The sequence below is a fragment of the Ictidomys tridecemlineatus genome, chromosome 11, assembly GCF_052094955.1.
Source record: "Ictidomys tridecemlineatus isolate mIctTri1 chromosome 11, mIctTri1.hap1, whole genome shotgun sequence".
NCBI classification, from domain to species: Eukaryota; Metazoa; Chordata; class Mammalia; order Rodentia; family Sciuridae; genus Ictidomys; species Ictidomys tridecemlineatus.
This window is the reverse complement of record NC_135487.1, coordinates 3,329,121-3,354,035: the sequence shown is the minus strand read 5'-3', so window position 1 is coordinate 3,354,035 and position 24,915 is coordinate 3,329,121. Positions and strand designations below refer to the sequence as shown.

General features: G+C 57.1%; 1 protein-coding gene across 7 annotated transcripts in view; it reads left to right on the top strand.

Annotated features, from left to right (window-relative positions):
• Positions 1 to 24,915, top strand: part of Chd5 (chromodomain helicase DNA binding protein 5) — a 59,235-nt gene that overhangs the window by 28,822 nt on the left and 5,498 nt on the right. For 4 of the 7 annotated variants that reach the window (XM_078025090.1, XM_078025088.1, XM_040287818.2 and 1 more), the window contains 24 exons: positions 315 to 506; positions 589 to 789; positions 4,206 to 4,343; positions 4,425 to 4,546; positions 5,232 to 5,405; positions 5,575 to 5,716; positions 6,764 to 6,895; positions 8,892 to 9,009; positions 9,973 to 10,097; positions 10,645 to 10,876; positions 11,098 to 11,208; positions 11,397 to 11,569; positions 12,388 to 12,562; positions 13,020 to 13,112; positions 13,301 to 13,389; positions 13,611 to 13,744; positions 14,155 to 14,299; positions 14,678 to 14,837; positions 17,073 to 17,152; positions 17,352 to 17,499; positions 23,201 to 23,290; positions 23,757 to 23,894; positions 24,138 to 24,246; positions 24,707 to 24,839. In XM_078025090.1, the coding sequence (XP_077881216.1) occupies positions 315 to 506; positions 589 to 789; positions 4,206 to 4,343; positions 4,425 to 4,546; positions 5,232 to 5,405; positions 5,575 to 5,716; positions 6,764 to 6,895; positions 8,892 to 9,009; positions 9,973 to 10,097; positions 10,645 to 10,876; positions 11,098 to 11,208; positions 11,397 to 11,569; positions 12,388 to 12,562; positions 13,020 to 13,112; positions 13,301 to 13,389; positions 13,611 to 13,744; positions 14,155 to 14,299; positions 14,678 to 14,837; positions 17,073 to 17,152; positions 17,352 to 17,499; positions 23,201 to 23,290; positions 23,757 to 23,894; positions 24,138 to 24,246; positions 24,707 to 24,839 (3,354 nt within the window). The remainder of the gene's footprint in view (positions 1 to 314; positions 507 to 588; positions 790 to 4,205; positions 4,344 to 4,424; positions 4,547 to 5,231; positions 5,406 to 5,574; positions 5,717 to 6,763; positions 6,896 to 8,891; positions 9,010 to 9,972; positions 10,098 to 10,644; positions 10,877 to 11,097; positions 11,209 to 11,396; positions 11,570 to 12,387; positions 12,563 to 13,019; positions 13,113 to 13,300; positions 13,390 to 13,610; positions 13,745 to 14,154; positions 14,300 to 14,677; positions 14,838 to 17,072; positions 17,153 to 17,351; positions 17,500 to 23,200; positions 23,291 to 23,756; positions 23,895 to 24,137; positions 24,247 to 24,706; positions 24,840 to 24,915) is intronic. The other 3 variants (XM_078025092.1, XM_078025091.1, XM_078025089.1) reach the window with 2 other exon arrangements.

Below are 24,915 nucleotides of genomic sequence, written 5' to 3'. Positions count from 1 at the left end.
CGTCAGAGGCACTGTGTGGTGCATCTGGGAAGCAGGGAGCAGGATTTGGGGGGCGGTCATGACAACCTGGGTCACAGACAGAGAATGCAACAATCAGATGTCCCTGGAAGGAGAAGTGCAGGGCCAGCTGGGGAGGACCTGTGGCAGCAGATAGGCCAGGGAGGGAGTCGGCTTCCAGCTGAGGACTGAGGAAGGGCTGGGGCGGCAGGGAGGAGCAGGAGGGTTCCAGGGAGGAGCAGCTGCCCGTGTAGAGCCTGGAGGGTGGACCCCGTGGCCCAGGACTCAGCGTGTCTGCCCTTCTCCCTTCCCCACAGCCCACGGTCAAGTTCGACAAGCAGCCATGGTACATCGACTCCACGGGTGGCACGCTGCACCCCTACCAGCTGGAGGGCCTCAATTGGCTGCGCTTCTCCTGGGCACAGGGCACGGACACCATCCTGGCCGACGAGATGGGCCTGGGCAAGACCGTGCAGACCATCGTGTTCCTGTACTCCCTGTACAAAGAGGTGGGCATGCTGGCAGGTGGGTGGGCAGAGGCTAGCGCCAGCTCTGGGCAGACGGATTCACTGCCTCGGTCTCTCTTGGCAGGGCCACTCCAAGGGGCCCTACCTGGTCAGCGCGCCCCTGTCTACCATCATCAACTGGGAACGTGAGTTCGAGATGTGGGCACCCGACTTCTACGTGGTCACCTACACGGGGGACAAGGAGAGCCGCTCTGTGATCCGCGAGAACGAGTTTTCCTTTGAGGATAATGCCATTCGGAGTGGGAAGAAAGTGTTCCGCATGAAGGTGAGCGTCCGTGTCCCCGGAAGGTGCCTGGTCTCCCAGGGGCCCAGACGCCCTGTGGTGTGCAGTGCCCCTTCCCTGCCCTGTGGAGGTGAGGTGCAGGCTGGCACAGGGCTGCTGCAGAGGAGACAGAGGTGCTGGCCTCCCTGGGAAGACTCTAGGGGAGGATCCGCCTTCCTGCTGCTTCCTGCCTCTGGTGGCGTCCCTGGCTTAGGGCTGCATCCCTCGTCCCTCGTCTTGGTCCAGTCACCTGGTTTTCTCCCCTTGGTGTCTGACTTCTGTTTTCTTACAAAGACACCAATCACAGTGCTCACACAACCACCCGATCCAGCATGACCTCAGCTAACTGTATCTGCAAAGACCCGTTTGCAAGAAAGCTTCTAGGTGGACTGGAGTTTAGGGAAGACGTTGTTCACCCCTGTACACCGTCGGTGTACCTCTGGCAAGTCACTGGGTCTCTCTGTGTCTTAGAGTCTTCTCAGAAAAATGGGGCTAACAGACCCCTTTACACAGCTGTTGGGAGGGTCATGGTTAGGAAAAGCTGGGCAGGGCCTCCTGACTTCATACTGCTAACCCCCAGGGGGTTGGTCTTAGGGCAGGCGCTGAGCCAACAGCTCCTGTTAGGAGGAGGGGGCCGAGATTCTGCATTTGATTTACTAGGACTTTTATTTATTTATTTATTTATTTTGCAGTGCTGGGGATTGAACCCAGGGCCTGGCCCTTGCTAGGCAAGTGCTATCCCGCTGAGCTAAATCCCCAGTGAGATTCTGCATTTGAAACAAAGTCACAGCTGACAGGGACACACCAACTTCTGGTACCTTGGCCACGCATTGGGCAGAAGAAGGTGGTGCCTCAGCAGGCCCCAGCTAAACATCAGCTCTCACGTTAGCTCCTGTGTTGGGGCTGGCAGTGTCTCCCTCCAGGATGTGCTGTCTTGGCTTCGTTGACAGTCTCTGAGCAGCCCTTCAGTTTCCTAGGAGAGGCTCAGAAACTGTCTGCTGAAGGAACAACAACTGGACCAGGGATCCCAAGGTGGCTTGTTAGACAGATGAGCCTATGGGCCTGGGGGGTCACAAAGAATCCCCCCTTAGCTCCCACTGGGGCCTGGCTATGGCTGAGCACTTCAAAATCTTCACTCCCCTATTTATTATTTTATATATTTTTTATTTTATGTACTTATGGTTTTATATATTTTTCAACCAGAGATTGAACCCAGGGGCGCTTAACCCCTGAGCCACATCTGCAGCCCATTTTATTTTTTATTTTGAGACGGGTTCTCAAGAAGTTGTCTAGGGCCTTACTAAGTTGCTGAGGCTGGCCTTAAACACGTGATTCTCCTGCCTCAGCCTCCTGAGCCGCTGGGATTGCAGGCATGGCCACTGCCCTCAGCTCCTCCCTTATTCTATTAAAAAATTGTGGTAAAATGCACATACATTTACCATTTTAACCATTTAAGAGTACATACTCAGGAGGGTTAAGGATGTTCATGTTATCCTGAAACCAATCTCCAGAACCCTTTCCACCTGGCAGAATGGAAGCTGTCTCCATTGAACACCGGCGCCCCATCCAACACCTGCCAGCCCCCGGCAGCCACCTCCTGTGTTCTGTGTGTGAGACTCTGGCTCCTCCAGGAGCGTCAGGCCGGTGCAGTCGCACAGCGTGACTCCTTAGCAGAAGGCCTTCAGGGTTCATCCACTGTGAGGCCTGGGTCAGAGTGGCCACCTGTGTTCAGGCTGAGTGCTCCCCACCGGGTGGATGGACTGAGTTTTATTTCATCTGCGGACGGGCCCTTGGGCTGCTTCTCCGCCTGGCCGTCGGGAACAGTGCTGAGGACGTGGGTTGTGCTGCCGTCTCTCCCGTCTCCATCCACGCCTCCCTTGGGGGTGCGCTCAGGGCAGGGTTGCAGGACCACGGGGTCATTCTGTTTTTGACTTTGTGAGGAACAGAGTGAGCTCTTCCAGTCCTCGAGGCTGTCCTCACTGACCTGAGTGAGGGGGCTGGGGCTGGTACAAAGCCTGTGGCCAGCCTTCCCTCTGCCCCTCTCTGATCCCCTCACACGGGCGCTGGTCACTGGGGGAGACGGGTGTGGACTGGCCGGGATGTGGGGCCTGGTGCAGGGTGAGAGGGCAGGGCGCTTTGTTCAAATGCAGGAGAGCTGCTTCTTCCTTTCTTTCTTTCTTTCTTTTTTTTTTAAAGAAAGAGAGAGAGAGAGAGAGAGAGAATTTTTTAATATTTATTTTTTGGTTATCGGCGGACACAACATCTTTGTTTGTATGCGGTGCTGAGGATCGAACCCTGGGCCGCACGCATGCCAGGCGAGCGCGCTACCACTTGAGCCACATCCCCAGCCCCTGCTTCTTCCTTTCTTCCTGGGCTTGTCTGACCCGCCGTTCTGTTTTAGGCATTTCACGTCCCCTTCCCTGGGTCTGGAGATGGTGGGTGAGTGCAGAGGCTCAAGGCACTGGGGGCCCGCCCTGTAACTTGGGGCATAGAATGTGCACCTAGCCCCCTCTCCACCAGCATTTAGGCCCAAGCAAAGTGTGACAGTGGTCACCGAGCAGAGGCAGGGGAGCAGAGACCTGTCCCACAAATGTGGGATCTCAAATGAGGCTTCCAGCTCCAGCCCATGTCCCACTATCCCACAGGACTTTTCTTTTTTTTACAAGTTACAAACTCAATATTAAAACGATTCAGAATTTCACATCAGCAAATACAAGGCATGAAACCCCCAGTGTGGAGTCTCTTTCTTCTGTTTGAGCCCTGACTCTGCCATTTGTTACCTGGGAGAGTTCTCCAGCCTGAGGTCCCGTGAACTTTAAGTAGGGACAATGACAGTTCAGCTCATAGAGTACTGAGGGTAAGAGGAGAGCTGAGGAAGTGGCGCAGGGCTGGCCCCACACCACCTGATCAGGGAGCGGCAGCTCTCCTGTTATTAGAAGCAGTCATCCCCGCACCGCCATCCACGGGGTCCCGGGGACTGTTCTGTCCCTTGTATAAAGTATGACGTATGCCCACCCTCCCACATACGCTGTCACCTCTGGCTTCTTACCGTGCTAACTTACAGGACACTTATAACGACTTTTGCTTGCGGGTGAGTGGCGTTTGGGTTGTTCAGGGCATAACAGCAAGGATAATGACGGGTGCGGGGTTTCTCCTAAATACTTCCCACCCAAGGTTGGCTGCGTCTGTCGGTGTGAAACCCCGGTACGGAGGGGAAACTGGGTTGAGTTTTCTTTGTCTGCCGCACTCCCCTCTTCCGGGTTCTGTCCTCTGGGCCTCAGCTGCCTCCCTCTGTCTCCCATCCTGTCCTGGGCCGGCCAGGCTCCGGAGCTCCAGGATCCCATCCCCCTGACTCTGCCTCGCAGATGGGTCTGCTCAGTCCCCAGCTGCCTCCTCCCCAGTGCTCCTCTTCCCTGCAGAAGGAAGTGCAGATCAAGTTCCACGTGCTGCTCACCTCCTACGAGCTCATCACCATCGACCAGGCCATCCTGGGCTCCATCGAGTGGGCCTGCCTCGTGGTGGACGAGGCCCACCGGCTCAAGAACAACCAGTCCAAGGTAGGCGGTGCTGGCCGAGCGGCTGGGGGCCACTCAGACGGGGGTCACCTTGTGCCCCATGACCGCCCTCTGCTCCCGCAGTTCTTCAGGGTCTTGAACAGCTACAAGATCGATTACAAGCTGCTGCTGACGGGGACGCCCCTTCAGAACAACCTGGAGGAGCTCTTCCATCTCCTCAACTTCCTGACTCCAGAGAGGTTCAAGTGCGTCCCCTGCGCCTGGCCAGTGGGGTGGAGGTGCTTGGGGCACAGTGAGGACGTTATCAATGTCCTGGGGCAGCAGGGGCGTGGCGGGGCTCTGCCGTGCTTGGTGGATCCCAGCTGCTGCTAAGCTGCCATTTCCTCTCCGCTCCGCCCTGGAAGGCCCTCCCCAGGGCACCTTCTGGGCTCCTGTCTGTGTCCCCTGCCCTCTCCCCACCTTCAGGTGACCCATGTGAGCAACAGTGATGGGAGGCAGAGGCCAGGGTGGGGGAGGGTGGAGAGGGAACCTGCTTCCCCAGTCTCCTTGTTACCCACCCCACATTCCTGCTCAGAATGAGGGGCTCAGGCTGAGGAGGGCTGACTTTGGAATCAGGAGGGGTTGAGCCAGGAGCAGGCTTTGGCCGGCTGCATAACCTTGGGCCTGTTGGCCTCAGTAGCTGGAGAGCTCCCACCCAGGATGCCTCAAGGATGGAAAGATCCTGTGTGGCAGAAAGAGAGGGCTGTGGCGTGTGGGGTGACGCAGGCTTAGGCTGATGGCTTCTTAGGGCAGTGCCTGGGCCCCCTGTCCTTCGCCCTGTACTGCCTGGGCTCCCTGCCCCGGCCCCTTTACCCTAACCCTGAGTTCCTCTGCAGAGGCCCGTGTGTCCTGGGCCTCTGCTGCTGGCCCTCAGCCCTGTCTGTGTTGCAGCAACCTGGAGGGTTTCCTGGAGGAGTTTGCTGACATCTCCAAGGAGGACCAGATCAAGAAGCTGCACGACCTGCTGGGGCCCCACATGCTCCGGCGGCTCAAGGCCGACGTTTTCAAGAACATGCCGGCCAAGACGGAGCTGATCGTCCGCGTGGAGCTGAGCCAGATGCAGAAGTGCGTGGCCGGGCTCAGCCACCTGGGAGTCACCTGCCTCTGCCCCGCCCGAAGGCCCCAGGCTGGCCTTCCTGGGCCCCTCCCTGGGATGGTGGAGGCCTGGGCTCACCTTCCCCGACCCTTCCTTCTTGGGGCTCTTCTCAGAGCGCCTTGCCCGTGTCCATTGCAGGAAGTACTACAAGTTCATCCTCACGCGGAACTTCGAGGCGCTGAACTCCAAGGGGGGCGGGAACCAGGTGTCCCTGCTCAACATCATGATGGACCTGAAGAAGTGCTGCAACCACCCCTACCTCTTCCCTGTGGCTGCAGTGGTAGGTGCCTGTGCCCGGGGCCTTGGGCCCTTGGGCCCTCAGCTCCCCCAAGGACCTGGAGGTGGCCTGGGCCCCCTTCATGCCAGAAGTTCTGAAACCTGCCTTTGTCCACTGCCTGGCTCAGTCTTCTCCTTCCCTCGGGCCCTCCCCATGATGCACAGAGTCAAGGGGCCACCAGGTCACCCCAAAGGCCCCTCCATTCCTAGCGCCAGGGCTCCAGGGCAGGATTCGAGGGCTGTGCCCAGTCCCTAAGGGAGTTTGCCGCCAGCTCCCAGGGGAAGTCCAGCAGCCGTGGGTGAGATGCTCATCCCTGGAACCATGTATTTCAACCCCAGCACTATGTCCTCAGGAAAGTTAAAGCTCCTCTCTGAGCCCCGGCATCTTCCTCTGTAAAATAGGGACAGGAGCAGTGTCTACCTGGAAGAGATCTGCTGAGGGTCTGAGGAGCACGTGCATGGGGCACACCCTTGCCGAGAGCTCGGTGCCTGGCGTTCTCGGTGAACGTCGGCCTTCACCACCCCAGTATCCCTGCCCTTGGGTTCTAGTTTGAACTCACTGCAGTTCCTCCTCCTTGTCCAACTCTGCTGAGCTGGACAGGGATGTCTGTCCTGGGTGTCCCAGCCTAGGGCAGCCTGAGATATTTTGTGGGACTTAACTTTCTGATTAACCTGCCCAGCTGGGGTCAGAGGGTCGCTCTGCTGGATGTACCCAGTGAACGCAGGGACCAGGCCAAGTTCCTGCTAGGAGGGCTGGTGTGGCTTCACCCTCTCTTGGCTGACATCTCAGGTCTCAGGTGCCAACTAGGGAGCAAGACCAAGGACAGGGCTGGCAGTCTGTGCCCCACCTGGGAACACGGTGCCCGGAGCCAGCGCCCACGTGATCCGCAGCCCATCCCGTGCTGTTGGTCCTGCTCTGGTTTGGGCTTTGTGCTCAGCAGGACAGACAGGGAGTTGGCCCATGGCTAGACCCTTATCTGTCCCCTGCAGCCTCCTGGGTGCCAAGCTGGGGAGGGACGCTCACCATGGCCCTCTTCTGCTGTGTCCCCAGGAGGCCCCCGTGTTGCCCAATGGCTCCTATGATGGCAGCTCCCTGGTGAAGTCTTCGGGGAAGCTCATGCTGCTGCAGAAGATGCTCAAGAAGTTGCGTGATGAGGGGCACCGTGTGCTGATCTTCTCTCAGGTGGGCCACCCAGGAGCCCAGCTGACACCCTGCAGAGAGCACCCTGCCTCGGTGGCTGAGTGCCCGCCTTGCCTGTGCCCTCAGGCACTGATGCTGGTCCTTGTGGCTTGGGTATTGAGGATCATTCCCTTGGGTGCCCTGGCGGGAAGCAGCCCGTGGCTGGCTGAGGGCAGAGTTCAGGAGCCCCTCTCCCCCACCCTCTGCCCTGTCACGCCTCCTCTGCTCTGCTCTCACCCCTGCAGCCAGGCCTGTCATGAGGGGGCCCTGGGGTTGGTTTGGGAGAACAGTGGGGCAGCTCCAGTCGCCCCTCGAGGTTCACTGGCAGCATTCCTGTTGGCACAGAGAGGCAGGGCTGTTCAGCCTCAGGTCGGCTCACTTTTTCCTCCATTCCTTCGTTTGCGGCCACTGTCTATCAGGCTCGGTCCTAGGCCCATGGGATAGCGAGCAATGATCTGGCTCCTCCTCTCAATCTGCCTACTTTAGAGAGGAAGAGTTTTTGAGACGGTTGCCTGAGTCTAGTCAGCTCTGTGTTGGAGGCCGTAGTGATGGGCTTGCAGGATCCTACGGTGTGACCTCCCCTGGAGGTCAGGCCCAGCCAGGCCACGGCTCACAGCCAGAGTGTGGAATCCAGCTCCTCTGCACAGAGGTCAAGCAAACACAACTGCTGCTGTCTGCAGCCCTGATCACACCCCAGGCAGGCGGCGGGCTGGAGTCCCAAGGAAGCAGGCAACCTGTGTCTGAACTTGGATCCACATTCCCCCAACACCACTGCCCACATGAGACCTCATCTGGCAGAGTCCGCCTGGGACCACGTAGAGTGGACTGTCAGAGCGCCAGAAATGTGTGCAGAGGGAGCACGGCAGAGGCGGCCTCCTCCTGTCCAAGTGAGCCAGCCAACCCAGACTCCCAAACTCACAGTGGAACTGGCTGCTAAGACATCCCACAAAACCATAATTAGAATCCACATCAAAACAACGACAGAATTGCCTGAAAAAGACTTTCCAGAAACATGTTTAGGGTCCTCAAAAAAAATCATGGATTAACCGACACCTATAAATGAAGAAGAATTCATTTAGGTAAAAGCAGGAGGTAATAAAACGAGAGCACACAGATAACTCTGCAGAGGAATTTGGTCACTGAAATAAAACACTTCACCAGGCTGGATACATTTTTTACACCAACGAAGAGAACACTGATGAATTAGAACCCGGTACCGAGGAACTTCCTAGGATGTAGCGAGACAAAGACGAGAAAAAGAGCGTGGTGGTAGCCTGTGAGGCCCCAGCAATCATCTGATAGGAGTTGGAGAAGAAAAACCAGGGAACCACGGAAAGCAAGACGCGATGAGTTTATGGACTTGGAGAAAGACATGCGGTCTCAGATCTACAGTGTGCTCTGGAGCTCAGTAAACCAAGCCCTCGGCACCTGGTGGGAAACTAGCACTTCACACCCGAAGCTTACAAAGGAGCGGACCAGGACTGTCCATCAGGAGCAGGTGGCAGAGAGGATGGCAAAATCTCCATGTGCCGAGGGAGCGCCTGCTGGTAGTTTCGTATCCAGCTGAACTGTCTCAAGACGGCTGGGCCGTCAGCAGGGTTATGGGGCAGAGTGACATCAGGGAGGATATCACAGGAGGTGATATTTGAGTTCCCCAGGCAGAAGGGGGGTGGGTTGATACTGTGGGAAGAGTCTAGTTGGGAACATCTGTGGGGGGAGTGAGTATTGGGCCGCAGAGCCTTGACTGCTGGCTGAGGAGCTGCGACTCCATTCTGAGGGGCATGAGCAGGGGAGGCTGCTGCCCAGGGTCATGTTTGGGGGCTGGTGTGGAGGGTGGATTGGCTGCTGGATGGTTGGCAGCCATGTTCTCCAGAATCCTGTCTTGGGTCTGCCTGGGTCCTTTTTGTCTCCCTACGCAGTGGGCTGCCCTCTCCTCCCCCAGCCATGGTCCTGTGGGCTCCTGGCCTTGGCCCCTCCTCACGCACCCCTCTCCCTGTAGATGACCAAGATGCTGGACCTTCTAGAAGATTTCCTGGAGTACGAGGGCTACAAATATGAGCGGATTGATGGTGGCATCACCGGGGGCCTCCGGCAAGAAGCCATCGACAGATTCAACGGTACCCACCCCACCCGAGGGTTCTGACTAGGACCCCACTTCAGCCTCCGCTCCAGGCCAGGTTCTTAGCTGGAACCCAGCTGATGTTGGGTGGACTCCGCAATGCCTGATGAGAGCTGACTAGTGCTTAGGTCATGACTGAGTTCTCTCAGGGTCCCTGGGGATGGAACCCCATGCCAGCACGTGATAGGCAAGACCTCTACCACTGAGCTACACCCCGACCTTTTTACTTGTTATTATTTTTCAATTTTGAGACAGGGTTTTGATGGGTTGCCCAGGCTGACTTTGAACTTGTGATCCTCTTAGTCTCCCGAGTAGCTGGGATTATAGGTGTGCACCGCCATGCCTGGCTTCTTGGTTTTTAAATGCTAAAAGGATTCGTCCTAACGGGCCTTCTGGGGTCTGTTGGGGTTTTAGGAATCCACCTGATAACACTTACTTTGAACAGAATTAGAAAAGCACACGATGAAAGGCAGATGGGGGAGGGAAATTTCACCTTTGTCATCAAGTGAAGCTGGTACGGAGGGTCTGACTGGGACGCTGGGCCTCTACTGTGCACACCAGCTAAAGCCCAGTTATTAGCAGAGCCTGCCGCTGACGCACACGGAGGCCTGGCTGCTGGCCTCTCGAGGGCTCTGCCGATATTTGTTGGCTGTTGGTTTGGATTTTGCCCATCTGGGCTTTAAAAATTGGCTTCCTTCTCATTCTGGCTTCCTTCCTTTGGACCAGAGCTTGGAGCGCCCATTGTCTGGGCCTAAGTGGCCCCAGGTGGGCTCCTCCTGCCTCCCTGAGTGCAGGTATGGCTGCCCGTCTGTGACGGGGTCACTGTCTTGTCCTGCCTCTTTGCCAGGGACCTGTTGCTGGGGTTTCTGCCCATGATATCTCCTCCCACCCTCTGCCTGCCATCCATCCTGCTCAGGTGGCACCATTAACCCACCCTCACCTGTTGGCCTCTCTTTCTCAGCCCCTGGGGCCCAGCAGTTCTGCTTCCTCCTCTCGACCCGGGCGGGTGGCCTGGGCATCAACCTGGCCACGGCAGACACGGTCATCATCTACGACTCAGACTGGAACCCGCACAATGACATCCAGGTCTATGGCCCCCCTGCCACCCCCATCCTTTGTACCCCCTGACCATGCTCCTGACTCCTCCCTAGTTCCCTAGGCCTCCCCCCACTCCTCCCTCATTGCACAGAGGAGGAAACAGACCCAAGAAGGCCGGGGTGTGCAAGGCACAGAGCAAGCTGGCTGCTACCCCTGGTTTATCCTGTCACCCTCAGGACCAGCTCTTGCTGCCCTTGAAAGGTGGCTGTTGTTTGTAACATGAGCTCTGTGGTCCCATTTGCAGCTCCCTTAGGGAGATGCAGCCCCGTCTCCCCATGGCCCACCACCGTGTGGCTCCCTTTCCAGGCAGCACACAGACCACTCTCCCCTGCACGCACCTGCAGTCACAGTTAGTCCCACCTGCCAGGCACATTTTCACCCAGTCCCAGCCTGGCTGCCACGTCCACACAAGGCTGGGCCTTCGGGTGACTCTCTCATGGTGATGAACTCATGGGAAGCTCCCCAGCCCACGGCACCCCACCCCATACCCAGCGTCCTCGGTCAGATCCTGGTACTGAGCTCCAGGTCTCCCCAGGCCTTCAGCCGTGCCCACCGCATTGGCCAGAACAAGAAGGTAATGATCTACCGCTTCGTGACCCGGGCCTCTGTGGAGGAGCGCATCACGCAGGTGGCCAAGCGCAAGATGATGCTCACCCACCTGGTGGTGCGTCCGGGCCTGGGCTCCAAGTCGGGGTCCATGACCAAGCAGGAGCTGGATGACATCCTCAAGTTCGGCACTGAGGAGCTCTTCAAGGACGACGTGGAGGGTGGGCCTCCCTTCCACAGGAGTCTGGTGGGGGTTCAAGGGTGAACCTGCGTGAGGAACCCCCGTCCAGGATCCCTGCCAGTCCCACCATACACAGCCGCACTCTCCTCAGCTCCTGCCCCGGTCTCCTTCCTCAGCGGGCCAGGGTGGCATCTGTCCACTGCCCACCAACCCCGCAGCCCCTCTGTGCCACCGCAGCAGCGCCCTTCCTCTGCCCTCCAGGTATGATGTCGCAGGGCCAGAGGCCTGTAACGCCCATCCCTGACGTGCAGCCCTCCAAAGGGGGAGCCCTGGCTGCCAGCGCAAAGAAAAAACACGGCAGCACCCCGCCAGGTAGGGAGGCCCCCTTGAGTCCAGCCCAGAGCTGCCCCCCCCAGGGAGTGGGGCCGTGGCACCTGTGCAGGTTACAGCCAGGTTTTCTCCCAACGGGTTGCTCCACTCCTTGGCCCAGTCTGGAAGAGACCAGAGGTTGGGCTTGAACACTCCCTAGGTCCCCATAATGCACTGTGTCTGCTGCTCAGGTGACAACAAGGACGTGGAGGACAGCAGTGTGATCCACTATGATGATGCGGCCATCTCCAAGCTGCTGGACCGGAACCAGGATGCCACCGACGACACGGAGCTACAGAACATGAATGAGTACCTCAGCTCCTTCAAGGTGGCGCAGTACGTGGTGCGCGAAGAGGATGGCGTGGTAAGGTCCCTGGACTGCCTCTGCCAGTCTGTCTGTGACTCTGCCCCATCAGGCCCCGCCCCTAGCCTGTGCTCTGCCCATCAAGCTCCTCCCTCCAGCCCCAGCCTCCCCTTATCAGGCCCCGCCCTGTGGCCTTGCTCCACCCACAAGGACCTTCCCTCTTTAGTGTTCTGCTCTTCAGGTCCTGCCCTGCCATGCACCCCCCTTGGCCTTAGTTTGGGGTTGCCCCCCACTACAGGCTGAGGCGGTGCAGAGGGAAGAACCATACAGCCGCATCCTTGCTGATGTTTCCCTCCACCTCCCAGCACCGACATTTGGGATGTACACATGGAACTGCCATCTCCTTTAGAGAGGCCTGTTTAGGGGTCTGTCTACTGGGCCCCCCCAGCCTTGCCTGGGGCTGCATCTGGCCTGGCTGGACCACTCCTGTCTGGAACACTCCTGCACTGCTGCCTGGAATCTTCTGCCTTCCCCACCCTGCAAACCCCCTTCTCCCACAAGAACCTTTACTTCTTCCTGAACTCCCCAGGCACCGCGTGCTAATTAATTGTCCTTCCCCTTAAAACCAGGAGCCTCCTGAGGGCAGGGGCTGGGCCTGGTCAGTCCTGTAACGGTGCTGGCACAAGACCAGGAAGTACTGTGTAGTGACTGAATGACTGCAGGAAGGGCAGGGAGAGAAGACCTTGGGGCTGGGTGGCAGGGAAGGCTTCCTGGAATAGGCAGGACTCTCAGTTGCTCCTTGAGCCCCAAGACGGTGGTGAGGCCAGGGATGCCTGTCCAGCCAGCTGTCCTGCTAGCCCCTGTGCCTGTGTCCCCAGGAGGAGGTGGAGCGGGAGGTGATCAAGCAGGAGGAGAACGTGGACCCCGACTACTGGGAGAAGCTGCTGCGGCACCACTATGAGCAGCAGCAGGAGGACCTGGCCCGCAACCTGGGCAAGGGCAAGCGCATCCGCAAGCAGGTCAACTACAATGACGCGTCCCAAGAGGACCAGGGTGTGTGCTGCGGCTGGAGCCCCTCGGGGTTCTGGAACATCAGAGGGCCGTCTCTGCAGGAGCCCCCCTCTCTGGGGCAGTTCTGCAGGCAGGGAGGTGGTTGGGGAGGCTTCTGGGAGAAAGGGGGCCGGGTGGGTTGGGGGTGTTAGGAGGGGGACGGGGCGGGAATCTGTCCAGTGACTTCTTGCAGGTGGTATGAGGTTGGGCAAGCCTTCCTAGGTCTGTTTCCCTGTCTGTAAAATAGGATGGGATGGGGCGATTCTTAGTGCATTCCGTGGTGTGATTCCTAAATAGTGGAGTTGAGCTATTAAGTGAGCTCACGGGAAGTACCTGGTGGCCGCTGTCAGTGTCACTGTCTTTGCTGGGCTGGGGTATAGGGCTTGGCCTGGCCCTGGGGGTGCGAGGGTTGGAGGTGGGCTTCTGTTGGCACACAAGCGCTCTGCCTGCCTCCCTGCAGAGTGGCAGGATGAGCTCTCAGACAACCAGTCTGAGTATTCCATCGGCTCCGAGGACGAGGACGAGGACTTCGAGGAAAGACCCGAAGGGCAGAGTGAGTATCCGTGATGCTGACCTGGTCAGCCAGTGGACCCTGGTCTGCCGTGGGCCCCTGGTCTGCCGTGGGCTGTGGCTGGGGTCCTGCTGGAGGTAGTAGCAGGAGGATTCCTGAGGTGGGCTGGTGAGTGGGGTGGGGAGGGCCCCCTTGGCCCTACCTGAGGGTTTGTGGCGGCTTCTCCCCAGGTGGACGGCGGCAGTCCAGGAGGCAGCTGAAAAGTGACAGGGACAAGCCTCTGCCCCCTCTTCTTGCTCGAGTTGGTGGCAACATTGAGGTGGGGCCTGCCTGTTCCCCGTCTCTCCCAGTTCCCCGTTCCTGCCACCCCTGGGGTATGGAGGAGGGGCTGTGGGCTGGTCCAGGGTCATATGCCAGGTAGAGGTGAGGCAGGGATGGACCCCAGGGGCAGGCTCCCCCCACCTTCTTTCTCCCCCATCTCTGAGTTCTCTGCACCCACTGTCTCTGACCTGACCCACACCTGCTCTCTGCCCTGCCCAGGTCCTGGGCTTCAATGCCCGACAGCGGAAGGCCTTTCTGAACGCCATCATGCGCTGGGGCATGCCGCCCCAGGACGCCTTCAACTCCCACTGGCTGGTGCGAGACCTCCGCGGGAAGAGTGAGAAGGAGTTTAGGTAAAGGGACCAAGGTGGTGGCCCAGGTGTGGCCGCCCAGTGTGTAGGCCCTCCCAGTGTGCAGTCTGCTGCTGCCAGGCTCAGGGCTTCTGGAAAGTTCATTGTCGTGTGGCCTTGGAGGGGTGCTGGTGGGGTGACTGGCAGAAACGCTAGCCGGCCTGTCTGCCTGGCCCGGCTGGCCACACTACAGTGGGGAACATCTGGGTCTTCCAGGGTGGGGCCATCCTAGGAAGGTCCCCTGCCAGGAGGGCTCCCTCTGTCCTCTCCCAAAGCCTGGCCCAGCAGGCCAGGTTGGGAGGTGAACTGTGGTTGACATGTCCAGCCAAGTGGTCCCCTGGGGTCCTGCCAGCCTCCTCAGAGGGTCCTGATGGCCCCCCACTCCCTGAGCCCCAGTCCCCCCACCACCCCAGAGCCTATGTGTCCCTCTTCATGCGGCACCTGTGTGAGCCGGGGGCGGACGGCGCGGAGACCTTTGCGGACGGCGTGCCCCGGGAGGGCCTCTCCAGGCAGCACGTGCTCACGCGCATCGGGGTCATGTCACTGGTTAGGAAGAAGGTGGGTGAGTAAGCGCCCTTCCTGGTGCCTTCCTGGGTTCCTGGCATTGTCCCTGGGGGTCAGCAGTCAGAGGGCAAAGCAAGTGCCCGGCACAGGCCTCATGGCTGCCCAGGGTTTGAGCCAGCCCAGAGGAATCCCAGAAGCCTTTCTGGGTGAGGGGCCCAGATGGTGGAGACAAAGATGGTGGGTCCCAGGGTCGAGGACACACGGGGTGACGGGGTGCCGGGGGTGCTGGCCGGGGCGTTTGTGCTCAGGAGTGTGTCTGCCTTGGTGGAGGGAGCACTCACTGAGCCTGTGACAGTCCAGTCCTGTGACTGCCCCTGGGCTTTTGGGCCGAGCTTCGACCACCACCCTCCCTGCTTCCCCCCATGGCCCCAGGTCCAGGAGTTTGAGCACGTCAACGGGAAGTACAGCACGCCGGACCTGGTCCCCGAGGGACCGGAGGGCAAGAAGCCTGGAGAGGTCATCTCCTCGGACCCCAACACGCCGGTGCCCGCCAGCCCTGCCCATCTCCCCCCAGCCCCACTGGGCTTGCCAGGTCTGAGTCTGGGCGAGCAGGGGCGGGCATGTGGGTCACCGGAAGTGGCAAGGCCACAGTAGCCTTGAGTCCTGTGCGCAGTCCATGAAGGACGTTCCTGCAGAAGTTATCTCTACGAGTGTGTGTGTGGGGTTCTTCTTTTTTCTCTTGTTTCTGTGCAGTAGTGGGATTGAACCCCGGGGCACTCTTACCATTGGGCTACACCCCAGCCCTGTTCATGTTTTGAGACACGGTAGCTGGGATGACGGGCCTGAGGTACCGCGCCCAGCCCAGGGTTTTTCTTATTAGATCTAATCTGCCCGCGTACCACACGGCGCCCTCTGAAGCATGCTGGCCGGTGGCTCTGCTGTACTTGCAGGGTCCTGCAGTGGTCACTGCTTCCATTGCCAGAACACTCTCATCCACCCAAAAGAAGCCCGTACTCACCAGCAGTCCCTGCGGGTCTCCCCTCCCCAGCCCTGGGCAGCTGCTGGTGTGCTTCTGTCTGGATTTGCCTGTTCTGGACGGCTCAGATGAACAGTCTCACACTCTGTGGCCTTTGCTGGCTGGCTCCTCTCGTGGAGCATTGAGTTCCAAGGGCTGTCTACACTGCGGCACGGATGGTTCTCCAGTCCTCCTGGGGCCCAGTGGCCTTCCCCGTAGGGATCCGCCACCCCGTGTCCGTTCGTCCGTTGATGGGCGGCTGGGTGACCTCCGCGTCCTGGCTGGCGTGGATGGTGCGAGCGTCTGCACCCGTGTCTGTGTGTGGACACAGGCTCTCATTTCTCTCTGTTCTCTCTTCATCCACTCTTGGGCAGATACCTGGGAGTGGGTTGCTGGGTCGTATGGGAGCTGCCAGCCTGTTTTCCAGAGTGGCCACACCATTTTATTCCTGCCGGTGATGTGTGAGGGTTCCCGATTCTCTTGTGTTCTCACCAAACTCAGGAACCTGGTTGTCTGACAGGATTCCAGCTCCCGTGTGGTGAAGTGCCGGCTTGTGGTGGTTTGATTTGCGTTTTCCTGGTGGCTGAGCGAGTTGAGCATCTTTTTGTGTGCTCATTGGCTATTTTTTAATGTCTATTTTGGAAGAAATGTCTTTTCAAGCTGAACTCAGTGGTGCACACCTGTAGTACCTCAGGAGGCTGAGGCAGGAGGATCAAAAGTTGAAGACCAGCCCCAGCAACTTAGCAAGACCCTGCCTCAAAATAAAAACTGAAAAGGACTGGGATGTAGCTCAGTGGTAAAGTGCCCCTGGGTTCAATCCCTAATACCAGGAAAAAAAGTATTTCAGGAAAAATAAAGTATTTCCAGATTCTTTGCCCATTTTTAATTGGGCTGTTTGTCTCCAGATGTCCTTTTGGTGATCTGTGTGCTATTCAGGCAAAGTGCCTTCCTCTGTTGGGCCTGACCGGCCTGGGGCAGACACCCGTCCCCAGGCTCCTGGACGCAGGCATGCTCTTAGGAGGTTGGCTTCTGGCTCTGCCCTGAAGTCCGTGTGACCTAGGGCAGGTCACCCACCCTGAGCCTTAGTTTCCCATGTGTAACGGGGATGAGATGGTACCCCTCCCTCCTGGAGACCCTAGTTGTGTGGGGACCTGACAGTGGGGAGGGGACTCACTTGTCTAATGGCACACGGCCAGTGTGGACCAAACCCAGGCTTCCTGGCTCCTGGCTGGGAGGTTGGACAGTCACCATGTGAACCAGCACCTCACGCCTAGTGGTGTACCCAAGAGGGATCAAAACCGGCTTCCACCCTCCTCACCCGCCTCCTGCCAGGGGGCAGCCACTGCTATATGCAGCCCTGTCCCGACGGACCCTGACTTTGGCCTCACCGGGCCCAATGTCCTACGTGGGTCTCTGACTGGAGGCCAGGCCTGTGCTCTCTGGTGTACCTGGGAATCCTGCCCACTTCTCCTGAAAGTTCTGGTCCTCGTGGAGCCTCCTGAGGGCCAGGCCCCGTCTGTCTGTCCTGCAGTCCCGCTCCCTACCCTTGTACTTTTTCACCTGAGCCCCTCTGTCTCGGAACTTTTCTCTCTTCTTCTTCTTCTTCTTTTTTTTTTAACTGGGGATTGAACCCAGGGGAGCTTGGCTGCTGAGCTACATCCTCAGCCCTTTTTATTTTTTTGAGGTGGGGGCTCACTAGGTTCCTGGGGTTGGTCTTGAACTTACGATGGTCCTGCCTCAGCCTCCAGATCTATGCTGGGATCGCGGGTGTGCGCCATCGCGCCTGCTCACTGCTTCCCTTGAATCTTTCAGACAAAATGGAAACACAGCTGGGCTTCGTGGATGAGAAGGAGCCAGTGGTGCAGAAGCCAAAGAAGCCCTTGGATGTCCAGGTACACAGGCTGCTGGTGTCTGGGCCTGAAGCAGGCGTTGGGTGAGGTGGGGGGCTAGGGACCCTCTGGGGCCTTGCCGAGCCATGAGGACCCAGGCACCCTTGCTCCCAGTTTGAGGCCTCTGGATGGGAGCGGGGAGCCGGCTGGGAGCAAGTGAAGGGAGGCAGGATCATGGGCCCCGCCCTCCTTTCCCGCTGAGGCCTGTCCTCTCCAGGCCCCGTCAACTGCCCTGGACAGAGGGGAGGGTGAGGACAAGCACGAGAGCTCAGACAACAAGGAGAGAGCCCGAGAGGAGCGGCCAGAGGAGGTGGAGAAGGCCCAGCCCTCCCCGGAGCAGCTGCCCAAAGGTAGGGCCTTCCGGGTGCCCTCCCGCGGTTGGTGTGGCCTCTGGCCTAAGCAGGGCAGGCCGGTGGGTGGACTGTGCTGCTCTCCCTTTCTCTCTGCTGAGGGTAGGTCTGGCAGGCTGCGTGAGGGCAGGGCAGGGGCTCAGGTCTCTGCACGTGGACTCTCATCTTTCCGCCAGACAGGGGCGTAAGGATCGGTGACTTCTGACTCGGGTGCATTCTGGTTTGGGAACAGGAGCCTGGGGATACTGTTGAAACCTGCCTTCTGGCTTTACGGGTCATCCTCTGGTGAACGTTTTGTGTGTGCTTGAAAAGAGTGTCCATTTCTAACCGCTGGGGGCAGGTTCCGAGTATGGGCATTAGCTTTGCTCAGGACCCCACGGGATGTGTCCTTACTGGGATGCAGTTGACTGGCTGCTTTCTGAGAGACTCTGTTGACCCTGTTCCTGGGATGACGGGTCCACCTCTGTCCTTGTAGGGCCTGATTCTGGATTCTGCTTCCCGTGATTTGAGGCTGGGTGTCAGGTGTTCATCTGTTTGGGGGTTTCTTATTTTTCTGGTGACGCGGCCGTCTAATTCTCCTGTGGTAGTGATCATCTCTCCTGATCCATTTTGCTTTGAAGTTTATTATGGCTGATTTCTACTGACCATCTGTTGAATGTGTACTATATGCCTTTTTCTATCTCCGTTTTTTTCTTTAAAAACATCGTGGCTGGGCTGTGATTCACCTGCAGGAGTCCATGCATTTCCAGTGTACCTCCCGCCCACGGGTCTTGAGGACATTCACAGACGTGTGTGACCATCACCGCCGTCTAATTCCACAACATTCCGTCACGCTGGAGAGAAGCTGCGTACCCATTCCCAGTCCCTCCCCATTTCTTCCTCTCCCCAGTTCCTGGCAATCGCTACTCTATTTTCCGTCTCCGTGGTGGATTCGCCTCCTCGGGGTTTCCTGTAAACAGAACCATAAAACTCGCTGGTCTTCTGTGTCTGGCCTCCTTTGTTTGGCACGGTGTTTTTAAAGCTCACCCGTGTCTTGGAAGGCTGGTTTCCTTTCTGTAGCCAAGTGATTTCCCGTTGACTGGGTTGGTGGGTTTGTTTATCCGTTCATAGCTGAGGGATTTGGGGCTGTGCCTACCTTCAGCTATTGTGAAGGATTCTGGTGTGAACATATGTGCCCACGTTTTTGTGTGAACGTGGGTTTCGTTTCTCTCGGGTGTCCACCCGGGAGGAGGCTTGCTGGATCGTACGGCAGCTGTTTCATATTTTGAGGAATGGTGAATTGTTCTCACACGTGCTGACCAGTTTACATGCCCACCAGCAAGGCGCGAGGGTTGCCCCGTGTGCTAGTCCACCCTTGTTCTTTTTTTTTTTTTTTTTTTTTTTTTTTTTTTTTTAAAAAGAGAGTGAGAGAGAGAGGGGGACAGAGAGAGAGAATTTTAACATTTATTTTATTTTTTCTTAGTTCTCGGCGGACACAACATCTTTGTTGGTATGTGGTGCTGCTGAGGATCGAACCCGGGCCGCACGCATGCTAGGCGAGCGCGCTACCGCTTGAGCCACATCCCCAGCCCCACCCTTGTTCTTATCTGTCTTGGTTATAGCCATCCTAGGGGTGAGAATCGGTCTCCTGTTGGGGTTCCTGTTTGTACTCCGTTTGTGCCTGAAGATGTACTTTTTCAGGTGCTTATGGCCCATGGGTAAATATGTTTGAGAAATGTCTTTTCGGATTCTTTGCCCATTCTAAGATTTTGTGATTTGTCGTCTTCTTATTGACTTATAAGGGTTCTCCCCCCTCCCACCCCAGGTGCTGGAGATTGAACCCAGGGTGCTCTACCATTGAGAGTACCCCCAAGCCCTTTTTATTATTATTTTTTTTTTATTTTGAGACAGGGCCTTGCTTTGTTGTAGAGATTGGCCTTGAACCTGCGATCCTCCTGCCTCAGCCTCCTGAGATGCTGGAATGCTAGGCTGCACCTCTGTGCCCAGCAGGAGTTCTTTATAGATTTGTGTTTCCTTACCAGCCGTATGATTCGCAGATGTTTTCCTTGGTTGCTTTACTTTTAATCTCTATGCATTTGTGTTTTAGGCATCTCTTATAAACCCTGTAGAGGACTCTCTAGTTTAAATCTCTGTCTTTTGGCAGGGAAGTTTGATCTCTTTACATTTATTGCAGGAATTAGGTAGTTGGATGAATTTGTATCTTGTTTTTATACGACTCTTGCCTTTTTTTCCTTTTTTTCTCCCCTCTTGCTGCATTTTGAAATGATCACATCTCTTCATAGTTCTCTTTCCTCCCGACTCGTTTGGAACGTTTATGGTTGATTGTGTTCTGCGGTGTTGATTTTTACCACACAGCCCTCCTGCATCGCATCGAGACCGTGGACTGTTAGCTGTAGTTCACTTCCCTCCCCTCTGCTCTGTGGCTTTGGCCTTGAATTTTTAGTTTCAGTTTGCTTTGACGTCCGTCCCCACGTTTGCTGATGTCCCTCTGACGCTCTGATCCTTGTTTAGGTCTTCAGAGTCTCTTTGCTTTTGTGTGTGCTCACCTGTCCCCTACTGCTTCACTGAAGTCCCCTTTCCAACACACCTTTTAATGGTGCTTCCCGCAAATTCCTGTGGATTGTTTCCCTTTCCCCTTGAATGATGGTAAGGCTGAGGTGGGCCGGGGATTTCCCCTTAGCCCTTTGAAGATATCTCCTTTTTATTCTGGCTTTCATTGTGCTGCTGGGAAGGATGCTACCAGTGAATTGTGGATCCTTTGGAGGACATCTTATTTTCTACCATTAAAAGACTTTTTTTGAATGTGTGGTGGTGGGGGTTGAACCCGGGGCCTTGTGTGTGCGAGGCAAGAGCCACATCCCCAGACTCAGAAGGCTGCTTTTAAGATTTTCTCTGTCTTTGGCGATGTGTGGTTTCAACACAGGGAAATTCCTGCCCTGCTTGAGATTCCCTGATTCTCAAAGCAAAGCTTGTAGGTCCTAGATCAAGTGTGGGGAAACTCCCGGTCATTCCCTCTTTGCAAACTGTCGGCTCCATCACAGTTCTTTCCTCCTGGAATTCCTACAGCTCGTGGATCCATTCACTTTCCAGCAAGATGTAGAGCGAGCTGACTGTCAGTCACTGTTCCAGGTGCTTGGGACACAACCCGTGAACCAGAGCCGCCCTGGTGTGAGACGTGGGCAGCACCAATAAGTAGAGGAGACTTCGGATGCTCTGAAGAAAGCAGGGGACCAGGACGGGCAGCAGCAGGGGTGCGAGCAGCCCTTCACATCTTGCTGCCTTCTTGCCTTTCTCTGCGTGGTTTCTGGGTTCTCCTCCGACCCAGCTTCGGTATCCTGGCCTGACCTGGCTGTGTCTCCGGCTTCCCATTTGCTCCGCTCCGTGGCTGCGGAGGCATGACTGCACACCCGAGGGCTCAGAACAGTGCGTGTGTTAGCTCCCGGCTCTCGGGTCAGAAGGCAGGCGAGGGCGCGGCCGAGTCCTCTTGCGGAGGTCTTGGAGACGGAGATCAAAGTTTTGGCTGGGCCAGGTTCCCCCCTGAGGGTTCTGGGGAGAAAGCACTTCCAAACTCACTCTTGTTGACTGACGTTGGTCTCTTGAGGTTGGGGGACTTGGAGGACTGAGGTCCCATTTCCTTGCTGGCACCACCTGGGGGCCACATGCTGCCAGCTGCCACCTGCGTTTCTTTTTCTTTTTTTTAAATTTTAATATTTATTTTTTAGTTCTCGGTGGACACAACATCTTTGTTGGTATGCGGTGCTGAGGATCGAACCCTGGCCGCACGCATGCCAGGCGAGTGCGCTACCGCTTGAGCCACGTCCCCAGCCCGCACCTGCGTTTCTTGATGTGTCAAGCCAGCTCCACCCTCAAGCCAGCAAGGGGCCGCAGGGCCTCTCCTGCATTGGCCTCTGCCTGCCTTTCCCGTGGCTGGCCTGGGAGGGCTCCCCGCTTTTAAAGAGCTTTGTGACGGGGTCAGGCCCACGCCGGTAACCCCCTGTTTTAAGGTCACTGTGCCACTCGTGGGAGTAGGATCCATCATATTCCATCCTGGGGACTTTGAGGGCACCTTAGAAATCTGTTCCCAATTGTGAATTTCATCTCTACAGATTGTCTGGCTTTTCCAGTTTGTTTTGTTTGTTTTTGGTACAGGGAATTGAAGCCGGGGTGCTCGACCACTGAGCCACGTCCCTAACCCTTTTTATTTTTTATTTTGAGACTGGGTCTTGCTTAGTTGTTTAGGGCCTCAGTAAGTTGCTGAGGCTGGCCTTGATCTTGCAATCTTTCTGCCTCCGCCTCCTGAGTCTCTGGATTATAGGTGTACGCCACTCTCCCTGGCTCCCTGATTGGTTTTTTTTTTTTTTTTTGGTGTGAGGATTGAACCCAGGGGCACTTTATCATTGAGTCCCATCCTTGGCTCTTTGTAATGTTTTATTTAGAGAAGGGTCTTCCTGAGTTGCTTAGGGCCTCACTAAGTGGCTGAAGCCGGCTTTGAACTTGGGATCCTCCTGCCTCAGTCTCCTGAGCTGAGGGATTACAGGCGTGCTGCACAGCATCTGGCTCCCAGCTTGTTTTTGGTCTTATTCTTCCCCTGTGGGCTATGTGCTTTCTGTCCATTTCCCTTCCCTTTAGCCATTCCAGACACTCTGGCTTTAGTGCCTGTCTCCTGGTTTTATCACCTCCTGGTGACACGGCTGCCCGCTGACTCGCTGCTGGGTTGCCCAGGTGGATGGATGGTGGTTTCCCAGGTTCTGGATGTCACCTGGACAGTGTCATGTCCCTCCCCCTTTATTTCCAAGTGCTTGGGGCCCAGTGGTCCCACTAGTAGATTTGCTGGTCTTTGCTGGGACTGGACGGTTGTGACCCTGCAGCCTGGGGGTCCCAGACTTGGGGTTTAGGCTCCTCAGGAGCACCTTCTTCCCCTGGGGCTCTCTGGAGATGGGCTTCTGGCTGTGCCTGTCGGATGGAACTTCCACTCACAGAGCAGACCAGTCACAGGGCGCTGGCTCAGCTCCAGTGCTCTGCGTCCTTTGGGCTGACCCATCTGTCCTGCTGAGGTGTTGAGACCCAGCCCCAGCACCCCGATTCCCGGTGGTTATGACTCCCTGCTGGGGCCACCAAATGCCAGCTCATGTATCCCTGGCTTTAATTTCTTCTTTGTTTCTGGCTCCTGATGACTTTCTTTTCTTTTACTGAACTCACTTTTTCTTTTTTGAGGAGACAGGGTCTTGCTGTGTTGTCCAGACTGGCCTTGAATTCCTGGGCCCAGTGAGCCTCCGTGGACCACCCCACTCAGATCTCCTGTGTTGATGGCTTTTTTGGTGATGTGATTGTGTGTGTGTGTGTGTGTATCATCTGTTTGTGCTGCTGGGGGTCTGAACCCTGGCCCTGCAAACGCTAGGCAAGCCCTAAGCTGTCCCCAGCCCCACGAATGCCATCTATTCTGCCTGGAACTTGTGGATGTTTTAAGAGGAGTTCCACAGGGCTGTGGCCTGCCCAGTGGCTGGACTTCACATCCTTTGGTTTTTGGTGCAGGAGGGCGATTCCAGATTATGGCTGGCAGGTGGGGGCAGGGCAAGCCTCTGGAGTGGGTGTCCAGGCCTGGACTCCCAGAGCTCATGGATGCACCTGTTGGACTTCAGGTAGAGGCATGGGGTTCTTTGACCTCCTGAGCCTCCACCTGGGAACCCTCTTTATCTTGCAGAGGAAGTGCCTCCTGAGAAAGAGAGAGCTCTGGACAAGCTGGAGCTAGGCTTGAGTCACAGCAGAGGGGACGGCAGCGACTGCAGGCCAGGTTTGGGGCTTTTCTGCTTTCTTCCTTGTGTCCTTTGGTCCCTGATGGTCCTCCTGGGCCCTGGTCAATCATCTTATTGGAGCTGGGCATGGTAGCCTGGACTCACCAGTCCCTGGTAGCACAGTGGTCTGCTCCCTGGAAATGGCCCCCCTGCTCTCTCCTGGCCCTTCCTTCCATGGCCCCTAGGGAGGGTGAGACCTGGTCATAGGTCTTGGGTTGGAGGATTTGGGGTTCAGCTTTGCATTTGGTAGGTGCTGTAAATCCTAGAACATTGTTCCTCTGGACCCCTGCTTGCCTTTGGACCCTGGCCAGTGCCTGGGTTGGACAGTTAACATGATCTCAAGATCTTTTTTTTTTTTTAATATTTGTTTTAGTTGTAGGTGAACACAATAACCTTAATTCAATTTTTATGTGATTCTGAGGATCGAACCCAGTGTCTCAGTTAACGAGATCTTTCCACTCACAGATGACCCCAAAGCTGAGGAGAAGGAGCCCGCTGAGACGCAGCAAAACGGTGACAGAGAGGAGGACGATGAGGGGAAGAAGGAAGAGAAGAACGGGAAGTTCAAGTTCATGTTCAACATTGCCGACGGGGGCTTCACGGGTATGTGGGGGCAGAGAGCTGGGGCTGCTGCTGTCCCTGACTGTGGGCCCGGGAGCTGGGCCGGTGTTGCTTTGTGCTACGGTGTGAATGGTTGAGGAAAGTCTGTCTCATGTCCTGTCCTGGTACATCGGAGCCTTGAACTCTGGGGTGGTGTGAAGGGCCAGTGTTGGGGAGCGCTTCCAGCCCACCGCTGAGACAGCAGAGTGGGGCTCCTCTCATTCTGTTCGTTGGCGGTTTTCCCAGAGCTGCATACCTTGTGGCAGAATGAGGAACGTGCCGCTGTGTCCTCGGGAAAGATCTATGACATCTGGCACCGGCGCCATGACTACTGGCTGCTGGCGGGCATCGTGACGTATCCTTGGGCAGACCAGGCCGGGCGGGTGCTGGCCCCTGGCTCTGGGAACCTCAGCAGGAGCCCTCTGAAGGCTCGGTGGGGACCCTGTAGCGCCTTCTCCTAGCTTCCAGGGACGCCCTGGCACTCACACGCGGGCTCTGTGGTCCGGTCCAGACTTCCCTCCTCTTACCTGGACCTGGTCTACGCGGCCTCTTGTCCATCACGCCTCTGAGACTGCTTCCAGCTCGGGCCCCACGCACAGGCCCTGGGTGTTGGCACTTGGGCCTCCCCACCCTGGTTATTGGGGTGGAGGAAGTGGCCATGATGGGGTCCCTGTGCCATGTCTGGCACACTGAGGACCCCTGTCACTGCCTGAAGAGATTGTCCCCATTGCCCCCCATCAAAGAGCTGGGTGCCGAGCCCAGCTGCCAGCCCCACCCCTCCCTGTGGCCAGCTTTGTCCTTAACGGTGCCTGCAGGCATGGCTATGCCCGCTGGCAGGACATCCAGAATGACCCGAGGTACATGATCCTCAACGAGCCCTTCAAGTCTGAGATCCACAAGGGCAACTACCTGGAGATGAAGAACAAGTTCCTGGCCCGCAGGTTCAAGGTCAGTCCTCGGCAGGGCCAGAGGTGGGGGGGCAGGGAGAGGGGCCTTCCTTCCTGCCTGGGCCTGGCTGGGCGCT